Genomic DNA, 12,595 nt, shown 5'->3' with positions numbered 1-12,595 from the left:
TTCTGCAACGAAAACCCCACCCACTCTGTGAACATTTAGCTCATAAATTATAGGGTTTGAATTGGGTGTATATTGCAAAGACTGACTTTTGCGCATATGATCTGTGAGAATGCTGTGGAATGCCCATATAACTTTTTTTGTTTGCTTTTAGTATATTTTTTAATGAACAGAGAATTTGGTCTCTGAGCACAGTAATAATAGAGAATATTTTTGTCTTGTTTTTATAAAATTTGCCAGGCTCCAATCATTGAGCCTACCGTTATGTACATAACTTTTTAGCTGTGTCTTTCATGCTTCTGGAGCAAAGCCAACCTTCTAACACTTAATCTCAACTTTGTAGGATACTTAATACACTTTACATTTTATCCCCAGAAGGTCCCTGTTATTTAAAGATTCTGCTAACTACTCAAATGTGCACACTATTAGAGTTCAAAGAAACACTCTGGCCACGCTCGCTGGTTGTTCTTGCAGATTGGCTTGGGCTTTCATCTTGCAGTGATATTTTTGAATAAAGACATTTTCAGGTTTTATTGACAGCTGCTTTCACACTGGAGTAAAAAGTTCATCTTTTGAGAAGCCTGAAGTAGTGTGGAGAGCTGTGCTATCCATGAGGGAGTTGTGAGTTGGCCTGTGTGCAGCATGGCCAGCCAGCCATGACCACCAGCCCAGCCTCCAGGTGTCAGAGCCTCTGGCCACCCTCCGGATCAGCACCTTGCCTCAACCCACTGCCCAGCTGCCAAAACTCTCCTTTTAACCCTTGGAAAAGTCCTCTTCTTGATCCCCTCTCTTTCACAGCTGCTGAAATCCTCCCTCTAATTCCCAGATAAGTACCCTGCCCCAACCTCTGCAGCAGCTGCTGGAAGCCTTCTGCTAAACACTGAGTAAGCACTGATGCGGAGGTTCCAGCCTCCCCAAAGCTCCTCATTTCCAGGTGTCATCCACCTGGAAATTAGTGAGTGAAGGGTGGATTACTGAGCTGTAAGAAATGCATATGTAAATTCTTTCTTGTCCACCTGGTTACCACTGATCGACCTCTGTTTCTTAACAGCTGTGCAGCAGCAGACCAGTTTTGTGACAGTGATGTCACCTGCCAACTTTGTTGATGCCAGTTGAGAAGCTCCTTACTGTATCTTCTGTTGTAGTCTGAGAGCAGAGTTTACTCATGGTTTTAATCCACTGCTGCCTTTTTACACAGCAAACTAGAAACCATTCCTTATGATATCTGGCAGCTTTCCAGCAGCAGCCAGTTCGTATATGAAAGTTTTAAATAAATTATTGTTCTAGTATACGCCCTGAGGTTGGAGGAGAAAGAACATCCAGGACTAACAAACCTGATTGTTCTGGCAGAATCGCTTCAGTCCAAGCTGGCATTTCTAACATTTTCCTTTTTGAGACTGTGCTGTGTGAGCACTTTATACAACCATGCTCATTTTTCTTGTCCTATTTGTTGTGTATGCATCAACAATCTTCAATATCAAAGCAATATTTAGGTATTAACCCTGCCCTGAACTCCCTTTACCTTGGGTAGATAAAGCCAATAGCTTGTCTGACAGCATGAGTTCATTAGGCTGCATGTTACTCCTCCAATTTATTACCTTCTGGGGAAGGGTGTGACACAGCCCTTGGAATGAAAGCACTTTCCAACTTGGCATTCGTAGGTTCAGAAACATACTTCAGTTGCACTGCTAACACTGCAGTGATTTTAAATTATAATCACTCAGCATTGAACTAAGTGATTACTATGCTTGTACCACCGTGCTAGCTGAGATTCCCATAAATTATGATGTGTGTTTTCCTTAGGCAAGTACTGGAAGTCAGTGGAGCCATACTCTGTGCCAGTGGATTGTGCTCTGGCTGAGTCTCAGAAACGAGAGAGGGAGGAGACAGAAACCGTGTCTGCTATGGCCTCCCTTTCAGTGGATGTTGAGCAGTGCTTTCCTCAGGAAAGCAGCAGGTAAGCCCATGCAATTATTGCAGAGAGCGAGGATTTTGCACTCCAGTCACATGGGATGCAGAAGACAGCTAGACTGAGTTGTTTCCAGATTGTCTGTTAACTGAGCTACCTGGAATTTTTCCTCCTTCAATTTAAGATCTTCCTACTTGGCTGATGGAAACACAAAGGTATTCTATGCTAACAAATGTTTTGGTGCGCGTATCTCTTTACTAAGGTTCCTGAGAGTACAACAACTTTGTTTCATCCCCATGTTAAAAGCTCTTTACTATATAAAAAGTGCACTATTTATACTGTCTGTGTGAATAAAATGGACGTGATCAAGTATAATCAACAGTATTCTTCACATTGGAAGAAATTCAAAACTGGGTTAGCTTTAACTTTCTAGGAAGGCATCTAACTTATGCTCAGATAAATGTAATAAGGACGGACTTAAATCATTATTAAATGATATTAGATAGGCATTAAAAGTTACTTCCCTGGAAGCAATGGAACAGTGCCAGCATAAAACTTAAAACAATCCTGGCCAGGACAAGGGCCAACATTTTCTGCCTGCTGTTCTGAAGGTACCGGCTAAAAAGAGAATGCTGTCTTTTTCCAGCTTGCCAGCTGCTTTTTTTGGTTAATGAACATTGCTTTCATTTTCGCAGCCTGAGAAAATGACACAGTAACTGTTACTAGTTTTCTGCTAGTTAAAGATGAAAAATAAAAAAGAAAAAAAGCTTCTGAGCACTAAGTTACAAAGCAGTATTTGTTCAAAGGGACATCAGAGTTTTGAAGAGCCTCTGCAGAAGTTCTTGGTGTTTCCTATTTACTCTTTTGGAGGACAAACTTTTCTGGCCTTCTCCAACAGATGAAGACCCAGAATGCAGGGAGCAGTTCAGTTTCCATCAGAGGAAAAAGGAAAGAGAAGTAAAGTAGAAAAAAAAGCCTTATAAGGAGACTCACCAGCTCCCTGCACATTGTAGAATGGAACTGCATAGCAGGAGAGGAAGGAGGGAGATGGAAGCAGACTAGAGCTGTGGTTGGACTGGAGCCAAAAGGGCTTGTGACTCCTGTGCCATGGCAGCTATTTGTTTAGTTTGGTTCTTGCTGTCTGCATGGGAATTTTATTCCAAACTTGTCTGATGGGCATCTGGGAGAACTCGTGGGGAGCAACACGGAATCAGCTCAAACCTATTGGAGCATTTGGAAGTGGACATCTCCCACTACTGTGACAGCATTCATCTGTCAAGAGATTTGCAAATGTGGCTCAAAGGAACACATTGGGGACATAGCTAGCCAGTAAAGTTTGTGGTGTTTACTTAGTCACCTTTCTTATTGCAACTGTGTTTTAAGGATGCTACATCTATTGTTGGGTGTGGATTATTGCAAATGAATCCATAAAAACTCAGGAAGAATCCAGTGATGAACAGAAGACAAATTTTATATCTGTGAGAGCATTAATCAGTGATCAGCTAAGGAATAATAAGGTTTGTCATGTAGATTTGTGACTGTCACGAGATGTTTCTGTTAGCAAAGGAAAGAAATCTGGGGATCCTGTTTGTGTATGCAGAGCTCTGAAATATAAGCAATTTTAATTAAAGGGTTGGAACTAATTCAGCCAAACACAGCAAATTCTTAAGTTGTATGAAAAAGGGCGTGGTTAATTTTGTGTATTTTTGTATTGCTTAGAATAATCAAGAACTATATTTGTTATGATCCTCCGCTCACTTAAATCTACGGCTGTCAAGAGCAATCACTGATTTTACAAGACTTGAGCAAAAAAACCCTTTGACTTAATTATTGTATTTATTGCCTAACTATTGATAACCTGTGGCAGTTTCCTCCCATTCTGAAAACAGCGTCTCAGAGCAGAGCTGAGAAAGTGGGAAAAAAAACGGATGTGCTGAAATGTACACAAGAGGAATTCATGTGGCTGCCAGATTCATTACACTTCATCAGTCCTGGGCTCTTATAGGGGTGAAGCCTTTGTGATGAATTGTTCTGTGGAAAAATGGCTTTGTTTGAAATATCCTTGGTGCTGTTGAAGTTTTTCAGCAGCGCAAATAAATCCTTACAAGCGTACATCCCTGATTATGTTTCCACATTTGTAACCTACAAAGAAGTCACCCAAAGCCAGCTTGCCATCAGGGAGCAACAGGACACCATAAGCATCATCTCACTGGAACAAAATCGACAGCTACTTTTTCTGAGGCTTCAGGATGTTGTTTTCTTGGCTTTCTCCCTACTGAATGTAAAGATGAATATGGAATGAAAAAGGGTAACCTTGAAGATTTGATTTCAGAGATGCAGACACAGTTTTCTGGGCTGCAGAGAGGACCTAGCTGCACTTTGAGCATGAATGAAAGTTCTGCATGGGATTATGAATGCAGGGATTGATTTGATATTGCACACATTGGTTTTATGCCAGTATAACTCAATTCACTTAACAAAAACATATAATTCTATTCATAGGCATATAAGAACACAAGCTGGAGTAACACAGTGATGAATTACAATTTTATCACATTTGTTCCATTTATTATAATTAAAGACCAAGTATACTTTGCTCCTTCTCCAGCCTCCCTCTATGAGAAATGACAGAGCTGCAGGAACTTGAAGAGCCCTCTGGGCTCTTATGTTCTCTGCATCACTCTTCCCCATTGTGGATTGCAGCCACCGTCTGAAGACCTTTCCACTGAGTATTTCTGGGGGAAAATTGTTAGTGGCTGGCAGAGCCGGATCAGAACAGAAAGTGTCATGGCTGACAGGGAAGCCTGAAGGGTTCCTTCATTCTGCCAGGAGTCTGTTTACTTTCTCTTAATTACCACTATGTTCTGCCAAGCTGATAATTCCGGTCTTGTTTCACATAGTTGATGATAGACATCCTGTTGACTTCAGCTCTGGATGGCCAGGCCTGCAGATGAAGAGAGTGGCAGCAAAAGTCTCTTTGTGGGAAACTCTTGCCAGTTATGTTGGAGGAAATGTTGGTGTTTGGAGTGAGATGACTCGTTTTAAACTCAGATTTTGGGTAAAGCAGCTCTTTTCCTGGCCAACTCGTATCTGACTCACTTACCACTGATGAATAAAGGATGAAATGCTCCTGGCTAAGGCCTGCATTAAGTATTTCTCTTTCTTTCTACTCTCCTTCCTTCTTTTCTTCAAGTGACAGTGCAGATTATTTTTTTTTTTATTTGATTTTCTCTGAGACTAAATGAAGAAAATGGTGAAATCTGCTATGCTTTTGGTGTTTTATTTAACCAAACACAACTCTGCACTTTCAGATTCAATTGAAACTTGATTATAGCCTTCATGAGAGAACAGATATAGAAAAAAAGACTTTGTGGATAGGAAAGAAAACATGCATGATGCTAACACAGATTTAAATGCAGACGCAATTAAAGGAACCAGCATGCCCTATAAAGCATTTCCAACTGCCATAACTTTTGTGTATAGATAACTGCTTATTCCCTAAGCGAGATACAGATTTAGCTGATTAGAATTTTGCTTTGGCCAGACATCTGTTTCAGAAGCCTTGCTATGAAAATACTCAGCACAGTGCTGTCCACGATATACTGGAGCTTCTGTACATCTTGCCTTAAAATGGAAAAATAAATGGGTGTGGGGAGAAGTCTCCAGCACTTACAACTTTTGCAGCAAAGAGTAAATTTTGGGAATCACAATTATCAGTATTTAACTTTATGGCCCTCATTCAGCTGAGCGTAGATTTTACTCAAATGGAAATGAAAATGAAGCATCAGTTTTGGGCATTTCCCTTAGTGTTTCTGAGCTATCAGTTGCATTTTCAGTCATACTGCAATGTATTTTATAGCAGTGGAACTGTTTAGACTGTAGGGTACATCTAGCCACCAACTAGGGTCACATTCTCTGCCTGTGCATTGGCTCATAGAGCTTTGCTCAGAATTTCACTGTATGAGCATCCAGAAAAACTTCTGAAGAACTTGCACCTACTGACCATACCCCATTGCATCTGAACTCAAAGCCAGGCTCAGGAGTCAGAGAAGCTGCAGTCTTATTTTACCCACCTGGTGGCTAGTGCCTGAAGGAAAGGACAGGGAACAGAGGAGTTGAGAGCAAGACTTTCCCTGGTCATCTGTAATCTCAACGGCTGTATGTGACCCATCTGTGTGAAAGCCTCCAGGATACTTATCCAAGTACAAATTTTTCAAAGCTAGTTTTGCACTAATTTTCAGTTTTGATGTTCATGCAGTGAATCCCACAGCTTCATCAGGCGCAGTTTAGAGCATTTAGAAATGAAAGCTTTTTTTTCCTACTCACATTCTCTGCTACATTTCTGGTTTTAAATATTTTAACTGTCTCAAGACCTTTTATTTTTCCTGGAATTAAAAAGAAATCTTACTTCAGATTATTCTTCTTGCCCCTTTTCGTAATTCTTGTAGTACTTTTTAAGAACAAGGACTAAGAATAGAATTCAGGACACCAGATGTTGAGCACACTATGGATATATACAGTAGATTAATGATGGGCATTTTTTGCTGCTTTTGTTTCTCTCTTCTACTCTCATTAATTCTAAGCTCTCAGTAATTGCCATCACAGTATATAAACAATTAAAGCTGTCCTCGCTCTGCTTTGTGTATTATTTTGCATCTGTTTACCTTCTTTTCCATTCAGAATTGGCACTATGGGCTTTAGAACTATCTAGTATCAGTAATTTTGCATCATCAACAAATGTTATCACTTAAATGTACTGGTACGTTGCCAAGTCTTGAAATGCTGTGGAACAACTCTCTATGGTGAAAATTCACCAGTGTTATTACCCATTTCTTCCTTCAGATGGATTTTTAATCTATGGCAGGGACTTCTCTCATAAACTAAGTTCCTCAGAGCATTTGCGTAAAATCATTGGAAGACTTTGTACATGGGTATCACTTGATCCCTCTTCCTTCAGTTCCTTCAGAAATTTGTAATAAATTTGTAAGGTTTGACTTCCCTGCAACAGTTAAGGCTTAACTCTTAGCCAAATTACTATTATCTAAATGCCTACTAATTCTATGATTTATTATAGTTGCTATCAATCTCTCCCCCCCCAGTGCAGACATACTGTATCTCCTATAGTCTCCCTAAGGAGGACAGCATTTCTTACCTCTGGCATGGATGCTGATTTAACCAGTAGAATGTACTCTACAGTTATTTATTTAGAAACATCATGATTGCATTCCCTAAGAACTCAGTGGACAAATTTAATCTGCTCTTAGCAATTTGGCAGTGTTTAATATACCAGCTCGTTCTTGTGCTGATTCAGTTTAAGACAGTTCATCTGCAAATAATAAAATCTACCTGACACTTCTCTAGTTAACAGAGATATAAATAGTTCATTTTGCTCTTGTGGTCTACCTTTCTTGATGTTCCTCTTATGCTTTGATCATTTCTTCTGATGTATTTGAAAGATCTTTTCATTATTAGTTTTTATGCCCTTAACATGTTAGTCTTCAGATTCTCCTTTGCCCATTTTGTGGGTTTACATTGAACTTGCCAGAGTTTCTATTTTATTTGCCTTATTTGGACACGACATCCTCTTTTGGGAGTTCACATGTTTTTACCTTGGTTGGCTCTTAAATTGCAAAGTCTTTTTTATAATGGCTCTTTTCCTTTGATCCATAGAGACCATTTTTTACTAGGATATACACTTACTTGGGATCTTTAATATGATGTCTTCAAGCACTCGCCAAATCATCTTCAAGGTATAGAAACATACCTCCTTTCCCCCATTCTTTGCTACCAGAGGATCACTTTTCAATTACGATGCTCTTCCCTGAGACAGCTGAGTTAAATTAGAAACAGATTATGGCATAAAACAACCATACCCCATCAGAAAATCTATCTTTTGTTCAGCAATTTCAGCAATTCTGGGGACTTGGAGACTTATCTTGATTTTTTTTTTTGTTTTTTTTTTTTTGTTTGTTTGCGTGTGGTGGTGTAGGAATCTTTGAGGAATCTCTGAAATTCTAATTTATAAATTAAGGTAAGAGAATTTTTTTATGACTTACAGAACACATCTAGATTCTTATACTGGCTTTCTTTAAAGTGTAGATCTGATCTATTTTAAATAGAATTCTCATTAAATAATATGGTTGCCATTTACTCAGAACTACCAGAGAGCAATAGCACTCAAAGTGTCTCAAATCTTGCCAGATTTTATCCACATGGAAGAACTCTGTCTCATTGACTTCATTTGTTTTAATATGATCATTTCATTTAGCAATAACTGCACAGAGACTATTTCCTTCTGCCAGAGTGTGAGCTGCAGATAGATATCTTGTAGGCAAGCACTCTTCATGGTACATTCAAATAATTAGAATGAATGCAAGAGAGCTCTGCTCCTAGAAACCTGCAGTTTCAGTGTAGGTTTACAAAAGATCACAGTCGTGGTTCTTCATTCATTACAGTCCTAATCTGTGCCATTTTGGATCTGCCAACTGTGCAGATCAGCCTGGATCAGATCCAACCTCGCTGTTACATTTCTGAGGAATTAGAGCATACAATATGGATTAGGTTGTTTTGTTTTGTTTTCCTGTTTTATTTTTTTATGCCAACTTCTTGCTAGCTACAGGAAGACTAAGTGAACTAGTGCAACTAAGAGTGACATAATTGAGGTAACATAAATTTGGCCTGTCAGACTCTGCTCCCTCAATTTCACGGGGAGAACTTTGTATTTAAGCTGAAGGGGTACACATTGATTCATCTCTCAAACATATGTGATTTCAATGTTTTTCTTTCTGTACTAAGAGCCTGAAAACTTTACTTGATCTCTCACAAAACTCTAGCCTAAGCTGTTGTCCTGTAAACATGTATGTTTCTACTGACAAGTCATTGGATAGATCCAGTGACTTCTCTTGTGCTAATAAACTGAAGTAAAAGCACACACACAAATTATCAAAGCAGACTCAAGAAGGCTGAGAATACTCACTCTGGGAGATAGCAGCTGGATTTGCCAGGACATCTGAACCTCTTCTCCACTTCCAAAAAGGGCCTTGAGTCTTGCACTTGAATGTAAATATTTCTACTGGGGCTTAGGCTCTGGCTGTTGAGGACAACTGGGATATTCTTGGAGTACACAGGAGTTTATTAGAGCACAGTGCATGAGGTCAGTCCTGGTTTTCAGAAGTGCCCTCATCAATGAAAAATTACCCAGGGCTAAATGTTTAAACACAATTGTCTCAAGGTTGTGAGATATTCATGAGAATGTCAGAATCAGAAGCCAAATACATGTAAGTAGACTTGCACATATTCCTTCCCTAGCTCCTTATAAATAACAAAAGCTCCCACTTCCAATTGCAGAAATTTTCCAGAGCTCCACTCTTTCCTGTTCTGCCAGTCACCAGTTAAAATCTACTGAAAGCTTTCTTCTCATTCATTCATACATTCATTCATTCATTCATGCACAGCAGAATCTAAAATATTAACTGCTACCTGCTTTCAAATTGCTCTTTTCTCAGCAACTCTTGTCAGGTCCTGGGTGTTTAACAGGGCTTGCTGCACTTTTGCATTATTCTACAGGGGAAGCAGGTCTTCTGCTGGAAAAAGTGGGACCATGTGGTTAGCATGAGGGCAACAGACAGCAGCAGTGTGGAGTCTCCCCACAGCACATGTTCCTATGCCATACTTCACTAGAAGGCTGGGCTCCATCCCACCTCTATTTCCTCTGTGCCATCCAAACCACAAGTCAGGAGAATGCAAGGAAGGATAAAAATATAGTGATGATCTTGGTCATTTTTTTATTGCTCACATTAAAAATCCTCCACTGTATGGCGAGGAGTAGCAGATTCGAGATTTATAGATGGATAATCTTTTGGGTTCACAAACCCTTTGGAAAACAATTAGTCTGAAAAATGTCTACTTTTTCATATATTATTCATCTGACTTATTTTTTTAACATACTAGCTATAATAATTTCAAATCATAAAGGAATGACCTGCATAAAATCTTTTAAAGAGACATTGCTGTTTTTTTTTGTTGAGAAAAACTTTAATAAATTCCAGATTAATTCAAAATTCTCTGGCTTCCTTGCTAAATAAACTACCAAAGCCCATGCAAGCCCCCATTAATTACTTTTTTTTTTTCCATGAGATCCCATGATCTTGTATTGTCTGAGGGGTTTTTACTGAAGCCAATCTTTATGTGAGCTTATCAGATTTAACTGGTAAATGTCTGTTCTATTTATTAATTTGTATTTACTTTTTGCCCCCCTTCATTTCAAGCAATTCTTGGAGGTCTTAAACTCACTTTTTAGGCTGTGTTCAGCCAGACTGATGAAAAATGGTCTGTTTCTAAATTCTTACATCCTTCAACAGTGAGTTCTCACCATGGTCTCAGAAGTTCCCCATTTTACAATTAGCAGCATAATGCTCAGAAACAGTTAGATATGAGAAGCTATGACACAGTGCACCAGCTCAGCATTTATCTCCATTTGTTACTTACTAGATGTTTTAAAGACTTTACCTTGCTTAAGTTGGATATTTCCCAGGAAGTTTCAAACAAAATTACACTTAGAATCTGATGAGATATTATTAATGGATACTCTCTCTAAGACTGCTAGACAAGTTCAGAATTTGGTCTCATAAGTTGCAGGCAGGCAGGCAGCAGCCAATGCATTTATGAAAGCACAGAATTAAAACTCAAAGGATTGAGGAAAAACCTTGCAAGAAATATTGCTGATTGCTTGGCTCCTGGTAAACTGGGGTTTTGTAATGGTATGGGCTCACTTGGGAAAAACAAATGCATGTATTTCCAGTCACAAGTGCTTGTAAAATAGAAGTATCACGGCTATTTCTTTCATGAAATGATTTGATTCTGTTGACACAAAGCATGTACATTTCTGGAGAAAAAGTTATAAAATATTCTGACATATTTTAATATAAACAGGAACGTTTTCAGTGATTGCTTGGATCTAAAATGTTTTTCCACTTGACATTTGTTTATACTTCCTAGGAAAGAAACTCTATTTATGGATAACTGAATAACACAAATAAACACGAGAGAGAGCTGAAAAATCAGCTTTGATTATGCATGAAAATCTACAATGTCATTGTGTACTCTTATGCTGTATTCTGATTGCCTGTTTATTTTTACAGAGCTGCTGGCGAGCCCATGGAAGAAGAGCCAGCCTTGTGAAGTGCCAAGTCCTCCTTGATATTTCCTGTGGGTGACATCATTGTGTATCCCCCCAAAGCACCCTCAGACATGTCTTGTCTGCTGCTTGGGTGGCATGGATCAGATGGAACATAAACACTGGGCACAAAGTTCTGAATAGCAGCTTCACTTGTTCTTTGGATGGACTTGAAAGGGCCCTAAAGATTCCTTAAATGTAACCGCTACAATTGTAGAGTTACAGTAAAACAGGCTTGGGAGAAAGAGCCTAGAGCATGCTTTTTATATGCTGTTCGACCCGCTCACCACCATCGATTGTGAAATAGAGTATTACAAAATTCTACACAATAGATTATAGATATGAGTTGCAACAGCCAGCAAAATACTTGGTAAACTCCATGAATCACTTTCTGACACTTTTTACTGGGTGATTTTTTTCATACTGTGTTAAACTGTTAATAGAAATTGTTTTCTTTGCTCCTGTAATGAAAAAATGAAAAGAAAAAAAAAAAAAACTTTATTTTATGTGCCGTTTTTTAAACCCCTGTAATGAGTTCTTAGCAGAACAAGAGAAAGGTGTGTAAACTGAAATGAGGGATTTTAGTTACAGGGAAAGCACTTCTTATTGTACTATAAATCCCCCCAAAGTACTGTGCTTGGTGGTGCTTCATTTTATTTTCCCTTCCCCTGGCCATCTCTCCCCATTTCTTGTAACCTTTTCTATCATAAAAACACATTCACGATTCCCTAAAATGAGTGATCTTCTGTCTTTAAAAGAGTGCTGTACCCGCCATAGTTGACAGTAGCTCTCACCAGATGTGCAGCAGAGATCAAGTAGTCTCTGAAAAATAGATGGCTTTCCAAATGTGTTTTCATTTTATTCTGAAATGTTTCTGCATCCTGGCTCTAAGAACGGCGATCCGAAGCAATTGCGTGCAGCTCATTTGAAGCTCAGGTGTTTCTGTGGAGTTTGTTGGGGGTGTTTTTTTACAGGTTGTCTTGTGAATACAAACTGATTCTTTTATGTAGTCCTGCACTGAGAGAGCTGACACTGCTTAAGGAGTTTCAAAGGGTTTTGGTTTTACATTAGATCCCCAAAGTGCAGCAAGACTTCCCTGCGATGTGACATTAGCTATTTAATTCCATGTTTGCAAACGTAACATAGAGTCGTGCCTTTAGCTGATAATGAACGCTTAAACTGTTACACGTGTTGCCTTACTGCTAGAGAAAGAGATAGGGCATGTGTGTTAGATGATTTCAAATGAACAAAATTGTGCTACAGCAACTTTTATTTTGTTTACAACTTTCTCACCTAATGAACCCTGGGAGATACCTTGAAGTATTTTGCTTGCAGTATGTGACAGCTCGCTTGGCTTTTGAAAGCAAATGATGTTCATTTTTATATATTTTCAAACTCAAAGGATATATTAAAGCCATAAGTGAAGACTGTCATGCTTTTTATTCTGAAATCTGAAAGAAACCTTAATTAAAACAAGATTCTGGTGAAGGCCATGATATGAAAGATATGGAACA

At 38.9% G+C, this 12,595-nt stretch overlaps 1 protein-coding gene across 1 annotated transcript in view; it reads left to right on the top strand.

Moving 5' to 3' along the window:
- HDAC9 (histone deacetylase 9) overlaps nt 1-12,113 on the top strand; it is a 443,223-nt gene extending 431,110 nt beyond the window's left edge. The window contains exons 26-27 of the mRNA XM_042888328.1: nt 1,801-1,954; nt 11,047-12,113. Coding sequence (XP_042744262.1) covers nt 1,801-1,954; nt 11,047-11,086 — 194 coding nt within the window. The 3' untranslated portion in view covers nt 11,087-12,113. The remainder of the gene's footprint in view (nt 1-1,800; nt 1,955-11,046) is intronic.
- Nucleotides 12,114-12,595: the final 482 nt, after the last annotated feature.

Source organism: Lagopus leucura, unplaced genomic scaffold, assembly GCF_019238085.1.
Source record: "Lagopus leucura isolate 7727_CA_CO unplaced genomic scaffold, USGS_WTPT01 Super-Scaffold_100157, whole genome shotgun sequence".
NCBI classification, from domain to species: domain Eukaryota; kingdom Metazoa; phylum Chordata; class Aves; order Galliformes; family Phasianidae; genus Lagopus; species Lagopus leucura.
The sequence above is the reverse complement of the archived record's forward strand: the minus strand, read 5'-3'. Positions and strand labels throughout refer to the sequence as shown.